Here is a 19420-nt window from a genome sequence, read left to right on the forward strand (position 1 = left end):
CTCAGGCTGGACGACGGGCCAGAGGTGGACTGGGGAGCAAACGACTGAGTGTGTATGAGTGAGTGTGGAAGGGCTGTGAATATCTTCGAGACGCTTTAAGAAAATGTCTGCATTTGAATGAGTAACTGTCAGGGATGTCTGGGATGAGAATGGACGTTTATTTTGGCTAGCACCGAGAAAGATTAGGGACGTCTGTGGTTTGATTTCTGGGACTGCAGAGTGATTCTGTGCCTTTCAGATCAGCAGCACTTTATTTATAGTCGGTGCTTACGAAACTTGTTTTGTTTGTCCATGAAAGGATGAGCACATATGTCCTGATTCACAGACTCTGTCTTGCTTCTGCGCCTCCATTTCAGTGTCTAAATCACAAAGCAAGTAGCACTAAAGAGACACTAAAGCTAAAATGCTCATCAGGTTCTTGGTCAGGATGCAGTCGCTCAATAAAGATCTTTACTTTATGTAAGATGGCATCAAATCTTATTCACAGATTTTGACTTAACTGATTTTTCTTTACTACTCTTTGAATGTAATATTCCTTAAACATTAAATTTTATCAAATTTGTCAGAAAATTGTGCACTTATCTGGCAATGTCTTCATAAATTACAAAATTAGTTTGCAACAATTTCAGGTTCTCCTCACTTGTCTTATGAATTGTAAAAAAAAAAATGCAGTACAGTAAATGTGGGCACCATTTCCTCTGCGTGACACCAGACTGCATCGTTGCAGGAGAGAGGCTTTTTGCTGACAGTGCAAATATTCCGTTGCAGACGTTTTGTGAATTAGATGCGAAAGGAGAACAGTGCTTTAGTGAATCAGGGCCTCCGTGTGCAGCTGGATCATTGGCTGATGTTTTTCAGTGTCAGTAATCAGAATGTTGTGAAATTCTTCTAAGTAGACAAATATGAGCAAAGTTTTAAAGAAAAGCATCAAAGGTTTGCACAGCTGGTCCAGTTTGATTTGCAATCTTCAAAAAGTAACGCCAAGCCCAACTTGCTTCCTACGAGATTTCAGGGATCCAGAGACGTCCAAAACTTTTTTCCTTTTGTTGCTCAGGCTTCACCGAGGACAGAGTCCTTTAAAGACGCTGCTGCAGCGGTGAATTTGGTTTTCAGTAACGTACAGCTGTAACGAAAACACGGCTGGGAATGAAGTATGGTTCACTGCAAAAGGATTTAACAAAATCTAATCTTTAAAGGTGGGCAGAACTGAACACAAAACAAAAACACAAATTATTTAGATTTGTGTGTATTTGGGTCGGGAGGCTCAAGTATTGAGATGCTCAGCAGGAATTAATTAATTTTCTACTTTTGAATGTGGAAGTTGATTAAAAACTTGTAAATAAAAAGGGAACAGAAACAAAGACTGTTCTGCTCAGACTTGCTGAACAGAACTGGAAGGTTTGGGTTTGGCGACTAGATTTTAAAGTTTTACAGCAAAACAAAACAAAAAAACCTGACCATAACTTGTTCTGTAAGAGTCAAACTGTGTAATGACCTTCAGTAGGGGGGTAACTTAGAGAAACTAACAAAAGTGACAAAGAATATTTGTTGCATTATTTGAGGACTTTAAATTAGAAATAGTCGTTTACTTTGTTAATGATCACCTTGAACTTTCTGGCAGTCTGTTTCCCGTCTGTCCAATGACGTAAAAGTCTTAAGTTACGATGTAAAGAGAAGCACACCCTGCGTTCAGAAAACACATTTTCAGGGAGGAATGATACAAAATCCCAGTTATTTATACAATTCCCACTACCTGATAAGCTGTCAGTCTCGTCTGAACTTTGGGCTTTGGAAGCTGTATACGGATGGATTTGTGAACTCTGAAAAACAGAGCTGCAGCTACAAAAGCTCCTGCAGGGCCCCGGATGTCTCGCTTGTTCTTGATGTGCGTTCAGAGCGGCTCGTGACTGACTGACTGCTGAGTGTTGTTCTGCACCAAAGACGAAGTTTTCTGCATCTAAACCTTTCTGTCTGAGCCAAAGATATTTTGAGTTACTAAATTCTCGGCGGCTCTGCTTCAGCCGTACGTTTAGAAGTGTTCCTGCGCGGCTGTGGTCAGCGCCGACGCAGACGCTTTTCATGGTAGATTTCATGTGTGCTTTGAATTTTAGGACGTCACGAGGGTGCGAGTGTAATGTCATGTTCGTCAATCATATTCTGTCTGTGTGTCCCGTCTTTATCCATCTTCTGTGTTGTTTAATAAAACAAAATCAAGAAAAATTGTTCTCTGTCCTCTTTTAATGTCTCTTCACTCATTTTTTCTGTAGTTATTTATTTGTCTGCATTTTCAAAACAATCTGCGCTGAACACTAAAATCAGCTCAATGATTTTCTTCCTGTTGGCCATTGTGTGTGTGTGTGTGTGTGTGTGTGTGTGTGTTTACTGTTGTCAGGTGTACACCATGACATCAAAGATAGACAGTTAATCCGTTTTAACAAGATGTTGATCCCAGAATAGCTCGGGTTCAGATGCACGCTGCCGACATGCACAGCACACAGTTAGGAAACAGTTGATCTCTTCTCTGTGTGACGTTACAGCAACAAACTTCAGCGCATTTGATATTTTCTGTGTAAGAACTCAACATAGGAACTGTAGAAAAAATTACATGTGGTTTTCAACACTTTTCTACAAATAATAATCTGAAAAGTGCGCAGTGTACCTATCTTTACCCATAAATCCAGCGCTATAATCGCATGTGTGAGTGATTTAACTAGAAAAAAAGGGTCCACCATAAGAAGTCCTGTTTGCAGTTTGCACAACCGATGGAGAAAACATGAGAGAGAAAAATTACATAATCAGACGGACCAAAAATATAAAGTTATTTGGACATTTTGGTATCTTACAGACCAGAATAATAATAAATAGTATAAATAGCATAAGTACAAATTAACAAAATCAGGCAAAATAAACATTTTTTCAATTTATTTCAAAAGAAAACTTATGAAACTTTAACAAAAACTGCAGGTGTCTGTCTGTCTGGTGAACTTTTGGCTGGAAGGAGTTTGTTCTTCATTCGATGAGTAGAGATATGTAGTGATACTTCATAATAAAACTACTCAAGCAAAAGTAAAAAGTACAGAGTAGTAAAAATACTTCTATTTCTTCCAAGTAAATGTAACTCAGTAAGTGTATGTAGTTACCACAGTCTGTTGGCTGTGAGGATTTGTTTCTTTTGCATACGAAGATGGATGTGGCTAAACTTTGGGACAATCATAACAGAACCCGTTAGTGAAAGTTCTTGTTCCTGCAGGACGACGAGCCTCAACATTCAGCCAGAGGTAAAGTGAAACGGTTCAGATCAAGATCAGGGATGGCCTCAAAGGGCCGCTTGTGGAAGAACCCAAAAACAAAACGTTTTAATCTAAATAAATATCCGTCTTCACTCTTAGAGTTAGATAATATCGAACATCTTTTTACATTGATGTGGATTGGCAGCACATAGATAAAAAAAAAACACTTTGGTTTGACTGATTGAAATAACATTTAAGCACACGACTGTTATCTTGAGGGTTCTGTTTATGAGTTCCTCTGGAGTCTAGAGGGCCACATAAAAAGTTATGGCTGGCCGGATTCGGCCCCAGGGCCTCGGGTTTGACACGTGGTGTAGATTATTGCACATCCATGTGTTAGAATGGCCCAGTCAAAGTCCAGATCTAACACCAATTAAGAATCTGTGAGAAGTGATGAAGCACACATACCAACAGAAGATGAAAAAAAGAATAGAACATTATCTGGGTTTATGCATTGAGTAAAAGAAAACTCAGGAAGCTTGTGGTTGGTTGATGTGCTTCCTGACAAACTTTTAGTGCATTTAGCAAATAGGTAGAGAAATTTTCAGTATTTAAATTGCTATTCACCAATCAGGAGCCAACAAGGTTCCTATATCTGGCTGATTGATTAGTAAACCTGATTAGCACTAGAGAAAATGCTTCTTTAGCACAGTTCACACATTTACAAAATCTATACAGACCTTTTGAGCGTAAAGTGCACCAATAGTGGCACCCATCTCCTTTCAACCTGCAGCCATCATCATGTCGTTGCAACATTTTTTTTTTAAAGTTGAGGCATGTGTGTGTGCGTCTGTGTGTCCTTTGGAGGCACAGGTAGCCCTGACAGTGGGGAAGCAGAGCGGGGAGGAAACGGGGGAAGTGGTTTTTCACTGTTGGCACTGATGTGGCCATCCTTTGAGAGCAAAAGAAGCAGAGAGGAAGAGATGTGCTTTGCCAGCAAAAAAAAGAAAAAAAAAGAGAGAGAGAGAGAGAGAGAGAAAGAAAGAGAGGAGAAAAAGGGAAAAAAGCAGCATCTGGTGCTGAAGTGCAGTTTCAGCAGAGAGCTGGTGGCATTCACAGAAGTTCGGTCTGCTTCACAGAAACGTATGAGGGCAGCTTATCTGGCAGGCACACACACACGCCCACACACACACACACACGCAGAGCAGGTTGATAGTGCTGACAGCAGGGAAGCATCGCTGCCGTCTCTGCTGTGTGCGGAGCAGCTCTGCAGAGGCTTCAGGGTGGCCTCGCTCTGCACCTCAGAGACTGGTTAGTTAGACATCTCTGTGTCTGCGTCTGAGGCACTCGGTGACTGATGGCAGGTCCTGGCTGCAGGCTGCTCCGGCTCGCTTGTGTCACACTCGCTCTGACAGCCAACTGTGCTGCAGTGACAGGTAAGCACTTTCCAAGAGTCAACAAAGAACTTTGTAGCAGGGGGAAGGAAACTCTCATGTCTACGGCGTCAAGCATGAGCGCCAGGGTTATTTTTTGCCTCGGGATACGGATGGTTGTATTTTAAATTAGAATTACAGTATGTTTCCATGTTGATTGCTCAGTGTAAAGTTTGCTGACTTCTGAGATTATTTTTGTGTAACCTGCCAAGTTCAGCAAGAAGCTTTTAGTTGTGAAGATGCTGTCAGCAGGGAATTGAAGTGTTGTGGAGACTTACAGCTGCTAACGCTGTTGTAACCTTGTAGCAGCGACTCAGAGAGTCACAGCAGTGACACCAACCACAACCACTGGTGTAAGTGCTGCTCTGTTTTCTACTGCTGGTTAATGAAAAGCTAATATTTACTCCGCCGCAGCATTTAGGGGCTTTGATTTCCTTAATTCACGGTGATTTCTGTCAGGACTTGTGCTTTTCACTAGGAAAACACAGAATCTTTAAAGTGTTTTTGGTCTGGTTTCTACTGCAAATATATTAGTACACTTGAAATTCAACAAAACTAACTTACAAATAACTTTTAAGCAAGATCTAGGAGCTTGTTTTAAGTTAATATTGAATTAAGAAAATATTAGTGCCACTGGCAAATTATTTCACTTTTAGCAAGACATTTTTTCCCATGTTGTAAGTAATGTGCCAGTCTATCAATATTAAGTTTCCATAGCTCACTGAAAAGTTATTTGTAAGTTAGTTCAAGTTTGCATTTGTAATTGCACTAAAAACTCTTGGTAAGATTTTTTTCCAGTGTTCTCTGCAGAACGTTATCATTTCCAGGTGGTGGTTTGTTGTCTGCAAAGATCAAAGTGCTGCAAAGCTTTAAAAGGCACAAATCATCATTTTGTGTATTTTTCAGTTGTTTCCAAGCTTGTAGCTTGCAATAGTCATTTTTATTCTCAACTCCAGCAGAGAGAAGTATGTAAAACAGCTCAAGAAAGAGAAAAGAGCTACATGTGGAATGCCACTGGTTCATAACCCACGTCTACCTGAGGCAAAAGTAACGATTTCAGTTCATGCAGTGAAGATTTATAAGGTGGTTCGATTCTATAAATACGACAAAATTCAGAGAAATATCGTCAAAGCAATGGCTTTGAGACTCAGCAGACCGGCATCCTACTCTGTCATATATGAGCGTGCCATGATGAGGCCAATCTGCTTGTATTTGGAGGAGAATGATCATTTGTGACAAAAACTTTAATAGAAATATTCTTTAAGATAGACAATGCAATGCTTTATAACATGGAGCCATGCTCAGCCTTCTGGGAAAAAAATATTGGTTACTGGAAATATTATTTAAAGGGCCAGTATTATGTAAAATAATTTATTTTTTTAGCCTTACATCATGTTATAATGTTATTCCCTCATGAAAACCATACCTGGAGTGTTGCTTTGTTTCATTCATGCATGTTTGAGAAATTATTGAATTTCCCATGGCAACCATTCAGATTTGCAAAATGCTTGGTCCCACTGATGGCCGTCTTGTCCAGAAGCTCCTCCTTCCAGCTGCAGCCTGCGGCTGAGTTTCTGCCTCACAGAGGCAAGCCTTCCCCACAGCTCCCTCACTCAGCTCCTTCAGACTAGCCAGCAGGAATTAGCAAACATCTGGTGGAACTGCGCATCTGCTGTGTTTCTGACTGAAAAGTTGGTAATAATGCTGTTAAAGGCATAATTACTTAATGTTGTGATGACATCCTGAAGGAGAGTCTGAAAGAGCAGGAGCTTCTTAAAGAGACAGAGGCAAAAAATTTCAAGGTGTTAAATTGCAAAGTCAATTTTTTAAGGGATATTTAATATATGCAGTATTTTGAAAGTAGCATAGTTACTTGATTGTGTTATAAAATGGCTCTATGTGCCTGGAAAATATATAATACCGCCGCTTTAAAAAGTATTTTGCTGCTTTAGTGGGCGTGCCTCAAAGAGCTACTATGTTTCAGAAAAGGTTATTTTTTACTACTTATCTGGCATGAAAACGAATTAAAGACCAATTGTGATTTGTTTCCTTCATACATTTAGTTTTTTCAGGGTCTCTGGTTCCACAATAAGATGCTCTGTGCCTTTTAGGAGCAGATTTCAGACGAATCAGATTTCGCTTTTATTCCCACTTTAAAGGGCTTTGGTGTTTGTTTGTGGGAGCTATTTTGGGGACAATGGATCGTGGTGCCAGTTCTGATAGGACGGGATCATCAGGCAGCATCTTGGCTGTATGTGTGTATGCGTGTGTGTGTGTGTGTGTGTGTGTTTGTGATCCCTCACAGACGGCGCGTGCTCCACACAGCTCGCGGGTGGCTGCAGTGCTGGCACCGTGTCTGGTCTGCTTGGCGATAGCGGCGATGCTGGGGCTGGCGCTCGTCGCAGCCAAGCTGCGTGAGAGGCGGCAGACGGAGGGAGGTTTCAGGCCGCGGCAGCTCCAGGCTTCTGGTGGTCGCAACCCACCTGCTGTGCTGGGAAACACATCCATCAGCACGCTGGCAGCGCGCGTGGAGCGCCTGGTGTAGTGTGAAGGAGTCAGGGGAGGAAAAAGTGTGAGGGGAGAAAAAAAAATGAGTGTAAGAGCATCCAAAAAAATATGACTTACTTAAATAAATCACATGCGACTCCTCTGTCCCTCCAGCTGACCTCTGAGAGTTTGACCTCCAACCTCTTGCTGTCCATCAGTCTGGCATCTGTCCTCCTGCTTCTGGTGCTGATCCTGACCTCCGTCGGGTTGGTGTCCGCTCTGAATCGACGCGCCACCCACGGCACCTACAGCCCCAGCCGGCAGGAGAAAGACGGATCCCGGGTGGAGATGTGGAGCATCACGCAGCCGCCGCCGATGGAGAGACTCATATGAGATCCAGGTGTTGGATTTGGAGACGAACCTGAGAGAAGCAGTTGGACCAGAACGGATTCACAGCCTGCATGGAAACATTTCACACTGCTGCTGCTTTCATTGAGTGAAACATTTCATGCAAATGACTGAATCCAGGCTCCTGCATGCTGCAGGTCAGCTTTAGGTGCACACACTCTGAATGTATTTCTGTTTAATGTGTTTATTTAAATTCAGAAAATGTTCCTACTTTGTTCTAGGAAATCTTAAGGATTCATGATTTCTTTTCTTCATTTTGTCAGGTTAGAATCACAAATTTCAACTTATTTTACTATTTAATGCAATAAATTGGTTGCATTTTTTTTAAAAGGGTGTCAGAGTAAAAGGGGCACAATACATATGCAGCATACACTTTATTTTCCTTTTAGAGGTATAACAACAATGAGAAACAGTTTTTGTTCTGACTGGAGATGTTAAACTGGTTTTATATTGAACACATCTATGAGATAAATGTATGAGAATACATGCATTAAATAAATACACTTTAATCTCAATGTATTTTATTAGGATTTCTTGTCACTTAATCAAGTTTAGGAGGATCAGAAAACAACTGATGTAGACGCATGCTACACGTTTTAGGAATTTATTTGTAATTTTAGGACCTTTGCATCCGTTTTCCCCTCTTTTTCACATCTGTAAAGATCTAAGCCACTAAAATATACAATGACTAAAATGTATGTGTGATTCTCAATTAGTGCTTCAGCTTTTATTTTTTTAGGGAACAATTTTCTTTAAAGAACTGATTCAAAGTGTAAAAAAACTCAAGTGCTTCAAACAGGCCAATAATTGCTTAAACTTTATTTCTACACTGTATATGCCTATAAATGTTCTTTTAAAAACAGTTTTTTTAAACTTTCTGTTACTTTATTTCTGTGTCAATTGATTAGAATGTTTATTGATTTATTGTCTGTCAAGTGTTAAGATAATAAAAAGCTCATTGTTGTGGCCCAAACTGCCACAAATTATTACATGGATAAGGTGGATGATTATTTAAATGAGATTATTTTTTTAAAAAGAAGAAAAACATGCATTTAAGCAATTTAAATGTTTTCAAAAATGAATTTTAGCATATTTACGCATGCAAAGATCTAAATTTTAACTTTTGTTTTCCTCAACCCCTTCCATTAAATATTAAAGTCAACATTTCAAATCCAAATAAAGACACAAAGGAAGGTGTATGTTCAAAGAAATTCAGTCTGAACACGGCAGAGCATGAAACATTGTTTATTTCCCGTTCACAGTGTGTACATTGTGTGCTGTTGTACCAGGTTACTCATCAGTAGCACATTAGATTGACCTCAGCTGTGACACAGCCACGATGAGCACATGCAAAAGTGCACACCATCAAAAAAATAGAAAAAAAGGTTACAAAAAATAACAAAACAAAACCGAAAACATCATAACCAAAGAGTTAATCCTGATGAAGAGGCCAATCTGAAGAAAGCTGCTGACTGTAACATTCAGCGTGGCGGTCACTACACTGACACTGGCTTCAAATACAGACAGGAAAAATGACGTTAATGTTTGTAAAGCTGCTACATCAGACTCCCCCCTTGCCCCCCCTCACTCCAAACCTGTAATTATAAAACAAAAACTATATAATTACCGTGAGCATTACACAGTGTCATCTTAACCCTGAAATGTAAAATCCGTCTCGGTTTCAGGACCTAACTCACTAAAGCTTTTCAAGTGGGCCTGTCCTCCCACAGCGCGCCCTAATCTGACGCAGAGCGGAACAAGAAAACAGCAGAAATCTGTTTCCCCGACAGGAAAAATGTGCAGCGGGCGACTTCTAATTTAATGTGAAGCACGGAGAGAATTACACAGATTTTATGGAGGCTTTAAATACTGAAATAATATGAGTACCAACAGGACAGATACACGACAGAGTGTACAGTACCAACATGCAGGTTACACAGTGAGCACTGCATCACGTACAAACAACCATCAGCCTCCGTTTCTTCTGGTCAGAAGCCATCACATCCTTCTGCACCGTTATTACAGCTACATGGGACATTTCTTAATGTTCTCCTCGTTTTCCAAAAATAAAATCTCCAACATTCAAAGCTCAGGCGTCATCTCTTTACAATATGCAACACCAATCATAAACGTACATTTCATATATTTAATCCATGTAAAATATATTCAAGCCAGAAAAAATACACATCTATTCAGTTGAAAATAATTTTTTTATCCATATGAAAACAACTAGAGAAACTCCTCTGAAAATTATACATATATTTTAATTCAATCCACTCAAAGGAAGATGTTAAAGTGAAATGAAAAAAAAAATGCACACAAACTATACAAGCAGTTAAGCTATGAGTACAATCAGAGAAAGTATTCACTTTACAAAAGAAGAACAAAAAAAAAAGGTTTTTTTTTATTTTAAATACGAGCAGGAAGATTTCCGAACCCCAACGCAAAAGAGAAAAAAACTAAAACTCACCACAGCCGTGAGAACAAGACACCAGAGTTCATTTTGGGGGATTTCCTGTTGATTAAAACCCAACATGCTCTGTTCCTACCACAATAAAGTTGGTCTAGGAATTAGTGCCATGTTGTGATTACACAGAGGGGTACGTTCTGCATAAGGCACACACTACATCCGTAAAGGTCAACTCACACATGTTAAAAGTTGTTTTGTTTTTTTTTGGACGGATTTCTTTATAAGAGACGGGCTCCTGATCTCAGCATTTCCAATAATCTGAATCCGACTCGACTCCTGATAGCCACTTCTAGCAAACCATGCTGCTGATTTTTAAAACTCAACACCTATTTTCATGTGCACAGTTTGCAAAACAGTTTTAATCTCCAAAACGAAGCGCCTTTCAGCCTTTACAACGACATTCACAGTCAAATAGAGACTGTATTGGATGCTGCTTGTTCCAGTCTGCGTTATGTGCAGCACACAGACATCTGTCAATGTTAAGGAGAACAGCGGAAACACTAGACATTAAAACGAATGTTGTTTTAAGTTTGTAATTCAAGAAAACAACTCTCTGTAAATTTTGTCAACACCACCAAATATGTAACCAGAAAACATGCGCGTTAAACTAGCATGAAAAAGTTGTCAGTATGAGCAAGAAGTGATTTTACTGAAGAGTGTAGCTGTAAGTTTACAAACTCAAATAGGGTTGAAATATGTTTCACATAGTCAAGACAAAGCAAAACAAAGAATAAACTAGCTAACAGTAGCCTAGCACTTCAGCAAACTGTTATGCATTAAAAACAAATCATCAGCAGGAATAAAATGTGAGCCGCATTTAGCAAGTTCAGTCAGAACTGACTTCAGAATCCGCTAGAGTTCTGGTTAAGCAAAGTTGAGACATGCTAGCATTAGCCGAGCACTTCAGGACTTCAGATGAGCGTCTCATCAGCAGGAGCAAGACGTGGCTTTGTCAACTTCTGTAACAGTAACTGTAGTCAGATCTCATCAACAAAGTCCATTTGGGATTGGATAGCTGTCAAATGTATCAATAAATTACTAAATCAGGGTAAACATGCTAGTGTTAGCCTAGCATCTCAGCAAACCGGACCAAGCAATGGCCATCATAAGCAAACATGAGTTCATTGCAGACGCTTAAAAACCGGTTGGATAAAAATAGCCGTTGCCGTCTGGCACATCACTGATGAGTGAGTTATGTTGGACACAATCACAAAACTGATCGAATCGGCATATTTAAGCTTATGTGTGTTATTATTTCAAGACTTATTGGGCTCAGACTCTGTGGCAGCAAATGCCGTAATCTTAAGCTACTGATTACTATCAGGGAGGAAAGTAATTCCTCACTGGGACATTCCCAGTTACCCGAGTGGTGAAGAAAACTGGCCTCTTTTAAGATTTCTAAATATTTGCATAGTACACAAGTTTGTTAAAGTGTTTACAGTGAGCGAGGCCAGTGCAGAAACTGTTCTGGACTTTGTATTTTTCTTTGTCTTTAACCATTCTTGGAATTACCATGACTGATTCTTTTTAGCTTTTTAGAAGCACGCCAAAGACTTTATGGGCAAATCGTTAACGCAGAGCAGCACTCGAGAAGTGGAGAAACAGCCGCTATTAAACTGCCACAGCGACTGGCGTCTGGCATAAATCATAAGAACAACGGACCATAAATGTAGTAATCCCAACCCGAGCGAGCGAAAGCGTTTTCTCTTCCTCTGGGTTTGTGGTGACGCAGAGAACGACACGAAGCCGGGATCCCTGGATGCTGATGCTTCTCTCCACAGGAGAGACGCTTATAAAAATACTTTAGACCCTGAACACATTTCATCCACGCAGCGACCTGCAGTATATTGCTTCATTACAGTACAATCGTCCTCCCCTGCAGTACAGTGCAGAGGGTTTCCTAGTCAGACAGAGGTTGCATTTCCTATTAAAACACAAAGAAAGGAAAAGAGACAAAAAAAAGAAGGAAAAACAAAAGCATGATACCTGTCAACAAGATTCCACACAGTTTAAATTAATCTTTCAAAAACTTCAACACGACATATTCCTGCTATTCATGACCCATTTTGTGGTTGATATCTTCAGAGCGTAAACAGCCTTAAGGCAAAGTGCCACACAGAGGTTAGGGAAAAAGCACAGAGAGGTGGAATAACGGGAACGGAGCTCGTTTTGGACCGACTGTGGGATTGGGTTCATCAACATCCTTCAAAGTTCGCCAACAACTGTTCTCAATTTGTAAAGCCGGCGTTGAGAAACATGCTAAGAGCAGCAAAAGGCCGATGGAAACAGAAACATACAGAAAAATGAAGTAAAAACTCTGGCTTTTCTCAGTCATGCGACTCTTTGCTTCATCAGGTATTTAGTCTTAACAGGTAGGAGTAACATTCGCACAAGAACATCTACTTCTCTGTGAATGTGAACTGCTGTGTTTAGGATTCTGATTAGAAAGTACCTGCAGTGATTTCTAAAGTTTAAGACATCAGTATCAAAACAAATCGCATGTCCGCTTAAGGCATGGTGATCAAAATCACAAATCCAACTGAGTTTAATTAGTTTCAAAGGCCTGCGTGGACATTGTGCATCTTGCTGGTTTTGCAGTTTAGTACAAGGTAGTAACGGGTGATTATCAGAAATTAAGCCATGAGTGCAAATTTTTAGCATGACATTTTTCAGAACACAGAGTTCAACGAAACATGATGTTGTGTTTAGGGGAAACTGGTCCTTTGAAATCCTTGCAAAGTACTGACATCAAATAAATGAAGCTAAAGTGCTGAGTAGAGATGCACCGATCGACCGGCTGGACGTTGGAATCAGCCAATTTTCCAGGCCAAAGACTCAAAAATGAGATTTTTGAGTCTTTAAAATGTAAAATATTTTGCATTTTACATTTTGTTAAATGCAACAAAATGTAAGAACGTCAATGCACTTTTAGTTTATTAAAATCAGATAATGTTTAGTAATATTTGCTTTGAAGCATAACGTAGAATAAGCCATATTTTATAACAATACCTCTATAAAATAACCTGCAGGATGTTTATTTGTCTTTTATGTGTTATGGTCCTCAGAATAACAAAACAACTTCGACAGTTCAGACCTGGAGGAGGATCAGAAATCGGTATCGGCCTGGAAATGGTGATCAGTGCATCTCTAGTGTTCAGATCTTTGCAGACAGATGAAGAAAAAAACTGAACTGAAACTGAGCAGAAATCTCCACCTATTCTCATGCATCTTATTTATTTTATAGATTAAGTTTAAACATTAATATCTAGTAAATGTATGTGCGTTTAAATTTACTTCACCGTTTATCAGTATGTATTCCTGATTTGAATCATAATTGGATGCTTTTTATAATTTCACTCACTCTCCACCATGTTTTTGAGGTATTCTTTATGTAAAATAATTTATTTGACCAAGTTTCTCTTCCAGTAGATGGAGGACAGATGGAGAACTCTGCAGTGCTTCCATTCAGCGCGACCAGCTCTTTGCTCTGAGGCTTTTTGTTTGTTTTGGCCCTTATTAGGTTTGTTCATAACGTTCCCTTATCAGCTGATCAGCTGTAACAGAGGACAGGAACCTGAGTCAGTTTTCCTTTTCCTGTCATCTTTAGGACTTCTCTGTGGCTTTTCCTTGGACCTGATGGTGGCTGTTGCTGCAGTGGACTTGAGAGAGATGCAGGCTGCTGTGAAGCGATGAGCTGAGGCAACACATGGACTCTATCTCCTCCAGCAGGCCCGGGTCCGGCCCTCCAGCCGTCTCCGAGCCTTCACACTGACCCAGACACAGCCCAAAGCCCAGCAGCTTGTCTTTAGGAGTCTCCTTCTCCTCCTTCCTCTCCTCCTCCTCCTCCTCCTTCTTCCAGGGGACCTGGACCTGGCTGCTCTTCGTTGGGCTCGTCTGGCTGTCATGGTTTCCTCTGCTGCGCTGCCTCCGGACCGACCGCTCGTGGAAGTTTTTCACCATCTCTTTGGACATGACCTTTCTCCTCAGGATGCCGGTGGACCCGCTTTGGTTCTGGGTTTGGGAGGGCTCGGAGTTGCACTGAGGGTCTGAGATGGTGCGACTCCGGCTGGTCGGTTCCGGAGAAGAGTCTGGCTGAGCCGCAGGTGAGGATGGGGGTGTAACTTTATGGAGCAGCAGGGGGGAATAGGACAACCGGTGGTCTCCTGGAGGTCGACCCGAAGGCATGAGGTGGGAATCGGGACGGGACTTGGAGGAGAAGAGGGGAGGAGGATCCGACTTGGTGCCGTTGGCATCTAGAGAAGGAGGAGAAGCGGAGCAGGGAGTCACTGCAGAGAAGGCTGCGAGGTTTCCGGACCTCTTCAGGCTGCTCTTGTTGGGCTGCCTGCGTGGGGACGGAGGAAGGTGTTTTCCATGGACGGCGCTGTCATCCTGGCCCATGTTCCATCCGCCGTGATCGGCGCCGCCGTCAAAGCTGCCGTCGTCTGCAGCTGTGGAGTGGCTGCAAGGCGATGGCTTTGACTGGAGGAGGTAAAAAAAAAAAACAGGAATTACAAAAAAGAAAATGCATCTGCACTCTAAGAGTCTGTAAGTTGTGTTTTATATCAGTCACTCCAAATGATGAACCAAACACAGAGCTTATGTTTTGTTAAGACATAAAAATGTAAACTTAAGCAAATAAGAATCATTCCTGGATTTTTACATACATCTATTTTAACAAAACATTTTATCCTCTCCGCGTTTCAACTTCTTTCCTCATGTCCATACAAAACGATTACCTTCCTTCGCAATAAACTAGCAAATACACCCTCATTCATACAGTCACATTGATGACAAATGTCATTTTAAAATTCTACATATGTTCACCTTTAAAGCCTCAATGAAAACATGTTCACTCTTCACTCTTTGGTGCAAAAAATGGTTTAAAATCTATCTACTAAGGTTTGTTTATATAATATCTTCCAGTGAAGATGGGACTCCACATTAAAATGTGTCTTTTTAACCCTTCAGTTAACAGACAAACAAAACTGTCAAATGGCAAAATTACCTTGTGAAAACAACTCAGAAATAGTCAAAACAGTTTGGATGTATTCCTTCTTTCTTGCAGAAAGTTTCTGTCATGTTTATGTTTTGGAGTAGGGATGGAAAGTCCATGTTTGATCTGTTTTGCTCTGTCATTTTGCACATAAGTTTGTGGTGCGTTTAACCAAAAAGAAAATGTTGCAAAACTTTAGATAAGTCACAAACAAGACATCGACATACATGGAAATGGAAAACATAAATTGCAGCAGAAAGACTTTCTGTATTTAAGAACTGACTAAAATACAGAATTGCGCAGGAATGCAAAAGTAAACATTTCCCCCCATGTCCTCTAGGGGGCTCCATAAGTTCTAGTCTTTGTTTTGCATCTTCATTCTCTCACAGACTAACTTAATCTGTCTGGCATACCTGGACCTTGTAGTCATCCAAGTCATCCAGGGACCTAAAGAAGTCCAAGCTCTTGGCAGCACTGAGTTTTCCTTGGTCCGTTGTTGTTGTGGTCAGAGAATCCAGGATTTCCTCCAGCAGGTTCATCTGGCTGGAAGGTGACGGGTCGATGTCCGGATAGAAGGAGTCCGAGTCGTCGCTGTCTTCAGTGTACGAACGGACCTCGCCGCTGTCTTCAGAGGAGATCCTGGATTAAAAAAAAACACAAATAAAAACACTTGGCACAATTATATTTAACGTAATATATTAAAAAGAAGAGATGTGACTAACGCAAGGTTCCTGCACAGTAAATTTTATAAATTAAGAGTTTCCATTCCAGTATAACCACAAAAGGTCAGGATAAATGTCAGCTGTGCAGAATATCAGACATTTTTCAGTGTTTAAATGTCATATGAGGAAAAACCCCAAAGCGTGTCCATAACACGCTTACAGATGTTTGAGCTTTTATAAAAGTAAGGCTTTTCTGTCAGGAGCTGAGAAACAAAATATGTGGTTAGATGAGAAGATAAATGCTAAAATTAGCATCTCAGTGGGAGTTGTGTAAATAAATATTATAAAAATAAATTAATAACTTAACTTTCTATAGTCAGGGTGTTGGTCCACTCTGGTTATTTCAGTGCACAGCCAGTGCTGAAAACTTTGGACCCAGGAAACTGGCCTGACCAAAACCCCACAGTGAGCACTTTTTGAACTGATTTGCTGAAACAAATTACCTTTTGGATTAAATTTACTGAAATGCCCCTGGAGCTGCAGCAGCCCTGCAGCTGTGTCCATCAGATGATGCTGTAAGCAAATGGCTCCACTGGAGGGCAGTATTACCATTAGCAACAGAAACATATGACTTTCTGTCTGGACCAAAGGCAGTCAACTTCTCAATCAGCCAAAGTTGCCTAATCTGGCATCTTTGTTTATACAGAAAAGAAAAATAAAGCGTCGCCTTCAGCTACTTACTTGCTCGCAGTGTCCAACTCATCATCGTCGAGCCCATAGCCAAGATCTCGAGGGCCCACGCTCATGGGAGACTTGTTTAAGTTGTGCTGTTAATGAGAATAACAAAGCAAGCGGATGTGGTTACACACTCAGAATAATATGATCACAACAAAAGTGGACCCGAGGGGATCGGGGGGTCTCGGTTACACTGTAATAATAACAACCAGGGTTCTGCAGAGATGGAGGGATTCATAAGACTACAGAAAAAAAAAAAGTGCGTGTCAGGTGAGTCCCCATAAGAGAGAACAAGGATCTTGTTTTAATGAGTCCAGACCCTGAGGGTTGAGACTAAATTTGTCAAATTTGGATCTGCAGGGGAAAAGAAAGCCCTTTAAGATCCCCTGCAGTAATTTGCCGAGCTCAGCATTACGTATAAGCTAAAAGGCACTTGAGCGCCGCAACACGGGTGACTGCATTGATCATTTGCATTACGGCACCAGCACATGTGATTGTATTTGTCACAGCAGAGAGCTGAGTGATCAGTGTGGAGCGTAGCTGTCTGCCGCGGTGGGTTTAATAAGCCACCTGTGTACCGTGTTTAATGGGCGGGTTAAGGAAGAGACAGAAGCTTTACAGAGCAGGGCAGGACTCCCCCCCCATGGGAGCCCAAATCTGCCCCAGGCCACTTATTAACATGCCTTCCACTACGACGCACATGTTCCTCTCACTATGTGTTCATGTTCACTGATGTTAACACTATCTCTCATCTTCTAATTTACACTCTTTGGTGTTTGCTGCTCACCTTCTGTGTCTGTTTTCTTTTGCTCTAACTGTCCCCCAGTCTGCGGTTCCTTCAGACACAATCAGGAGCTTCAGCTAAGCATCTTTCTAAAGCTGACAGACTTTTCTGTAAAATCAAACTGGATCTAAGTGGAGTTGGAACAAAACGCCATGGTCTGTTTCTCTACTTCTTAAACTGTTCTTTGTAGAAATATAAGGGATAAATCAAACATGATAAATTAAAACAAACTCAATAATTTCCATTTGCATGATTTATTGTTCTTCTCTTTTCTCTCTTTCTACCAAAAACTGGATGACAAAAGTCTTCAGTCTGGTGCTTTGGTCTCGACTAGATCTTTGTTTTTAAAGGACAGTTTAGTTTACACAGACTTCATAATTCATTCTATTCATTGTTTCTGACATTTTGATAAATTGTTTTGGATATTTAAAATGTTTTCCAGCTCCAGTGGTAAATGTTTATTAGACTTTGAAGTGTTCCTGCCTTATTTTGCCACCATCACCACTATCTTACTTGAAAATGGTCTACAAACAACAGTATTATCGTTTATTGCAATAACTTCTGAGACAATTTATCATTCAGGAAAATTTATCACAGGATCAAATCTGACCTCCACTTTGCCTCTGGTGACATCCTATCAGGCAACTCGGAGTCCTTTCGGATCCATTTGTATTGTTTACATTTTTCTCTTTATTCGCATTTTTAATTCAATTTCCATCTTCAAAGGTGTTTAATAACAACTCTAAGATCCTTGGTGATAATTTACAGCCATGTTTTTCTGATACATTATGGTCAAAACGGATCACCGGGCAGCCAGACTTACATTTGTGCCACTGTGCTTCCATTTGTTCTGGCGCATATAAAACATATTCTTCATCCAATCCAAGATGTAGCATGAGCCAAAGCTTTAACTCTTCACTTTTCAATTTCAGACTCTTTGTCCACTTCAGCTGGATTACATGATTTAGACAAAATTAACTCTTGTTTAGCTGCTTTGTCAAAAACTAAGATGGTTACTGAAATTAATCATTTCTTCTCCTGGTTTTCCTCCTTACATGTCAAAAGAGAAAATTCAAAAGACTAAAGTTTCTTTACTGATGCCAGCTGACCGGCTTCTTTCTTCTGCCCCTTGTGATGTCATCAACCCAAATTCACATAAAGCACAATTAGCGACTTATTTCTTGTTTTCAAAATGTAATTTTATAGAATCTTGCCACACTTCAGCACCTACATGTGGTTTTATTGTCAGTGCATTTTGTTAATAAGGATTATACACACCACTGGTTGGGTATCTTTAAGAGCACTTAGCTCCACCTCCATGTTTTTTTTCATGCACTGTTACTCTGGAAGCGTCAAATACACAATAATGAAACTCCTCAGACAGAAAATGACTCCAGCTCGAGGTGAAAAGGTAAAGAAAAGCAGTCAAAGGCAACCGAACATGTGACCAGCAAACAGGGCGATGAATGGAAAGTGGAGAGAAGGAAACATAGGAAGGTGAGGAAGAACTTTGTATGAATTGATGGGAATGGTGTGTGTATGGATGAATGAATGTGTGTGTGTGTGTGTGTAGAGGCGAGTTTCAGGGGGAGAGTAACTGCGAATCAAGCTGGTCCTGATTAGTGGCACCAGTGCCAGCCAGACAGGCGGAATGTAACGTGTGGCTGCGCTGCCCTCATTTAGGGCCCGTGTTCGGCCATGAGAGACGCGCACGCCAACACGCACACTCCATCACATCCGCACCCTATTACCAAAAAAACACAAAGAGTTAAAGTGCCACTTTCTCCATAAAAGTCAGTGGAGGAGATGTGTGCAGTAGCCACTTAAGCCTCTCAGCCATCAGGCTAAACATGAACACATGTGGCGGCACCGCTGATTGGCCGAGCCGCTCCTCTTCCATGGTAGCTTGGAGCTATAATGAAAGAGATTTCAGAGGGGCTCAGGCCTGGGATCCCTAAACAGCCTTTAATGGGTTCCTGTGTCAGAGCCGTAAATCTGGGGCCCGGGCCGACACGCCAGCCAGCCGTGGCAGGCCGGCCGGCCGGCGGAGCGGAGATGCACCTGTGAGACAGCGGGGACGAGTCCGCTTCAGACAGAAACATGACAGTTACATGTGTCGTGTGATCGGAGTGCAAACTGTTTGTTTCAACCCCCACTCCCCGGCCCTCCTCTGCATTTAGGTGTTTATTAAAGCAAGGTGAACCCAAACACCAGCAGA

General features: G+C 41.1%; 2 protein-coding genes across 7 annotated transcripts in view; one reads left to right on the top strand and one right to left on the bottom strand.

Moving 5' to 3' along the window:
- Positions 1-13720, top strand: part of LOC106934995 (protein crumbs homolog 1-like) — a 39004-nt gene extending 25284 nt beyond the window's left edge. For 2 of the 6 annotated variants that reach the window (XM_015015205.1, XM_015015209.1), the window contains one exon: positions 7325-8924. In XM_015015205.1, coding sequence (XP_014870691.1) covers positions 7325-7543 — 219 coding nt within the window. In that variant the 3' untranslated portion in view covers positions 7544-8924. Of the gene's footprint in view, positions 1-5; positions 3711-7324; positions 8925-13457; positions 13545-13635 lie in introns of those variants that run through there. The other 4 variants (XR_001421812.1, XM_015015208.1, XM_015015206.1 and 1 more) reach the window with 4 other exon arrangements.
- LOC106934996 (uncharacterized) lies at positions 10236-17432 on the bottom strand. Its single transcript, XM_015015210.1, has 3 exons — positions 16425-17432; positions 15435-15660; positions 10236-14507 (listed from the first exon to the last, which is right to left on the bottom strand). The coding sequence occupies exons 1-3, from the start codon at positions 16487-16489 to the stop codon at positions 13632-13634; spliced, it is 1167 nt and encodes a 388-aa protein (XP_014870696.1). The 5' UTR covers positions 16490-17432; the 3' UTR covers positions 10236-13631.
- Between the last annotated feature and the right edge of the window lie 1988 nt (positions 17433-19420).

Source organism: Poecilia latipinna, unplaced genomic scaffold, assembly GCF_001443285.1.
Source record: "Poecilia latipinna isolate Pla-1442-1.1 unplaced genomic scaffold, P_latipinna-1.0 Scaffold1892, whole genome shotgun sequence".
Classification (NCBI taxonomy): domain Eukaryota; kingdom Metazoa; phylum Chordata; class Actinopteri; order Cyprinodontiformes; family Poeciliidae; genus Poecilia; species Poecilia latipinna.

Coding starts and splice junctions, on each gene's coding strand:
- LOC106934996 (XM_015015210.1), bottom strand. CDS start 16,489: ATGAGCGTGGGCCCTCGAGATCTTGGCTATGGGCTCGACGATGATGAG. Junction 15,661..16,424: donor GAGTTGGACACTGCGAGCAA/GTAAGTAGCTGA, acceptor TTTTTAATCCAG/GATCTCCTCTGAAGACAGCG. Junction 14,508..15,434: donor TGGATGACTACAAGGTCCAG/GTATGCCAGACA, acceptor TACCTCCTCCAG/TCAAAGCCATCGCCTTGCAG.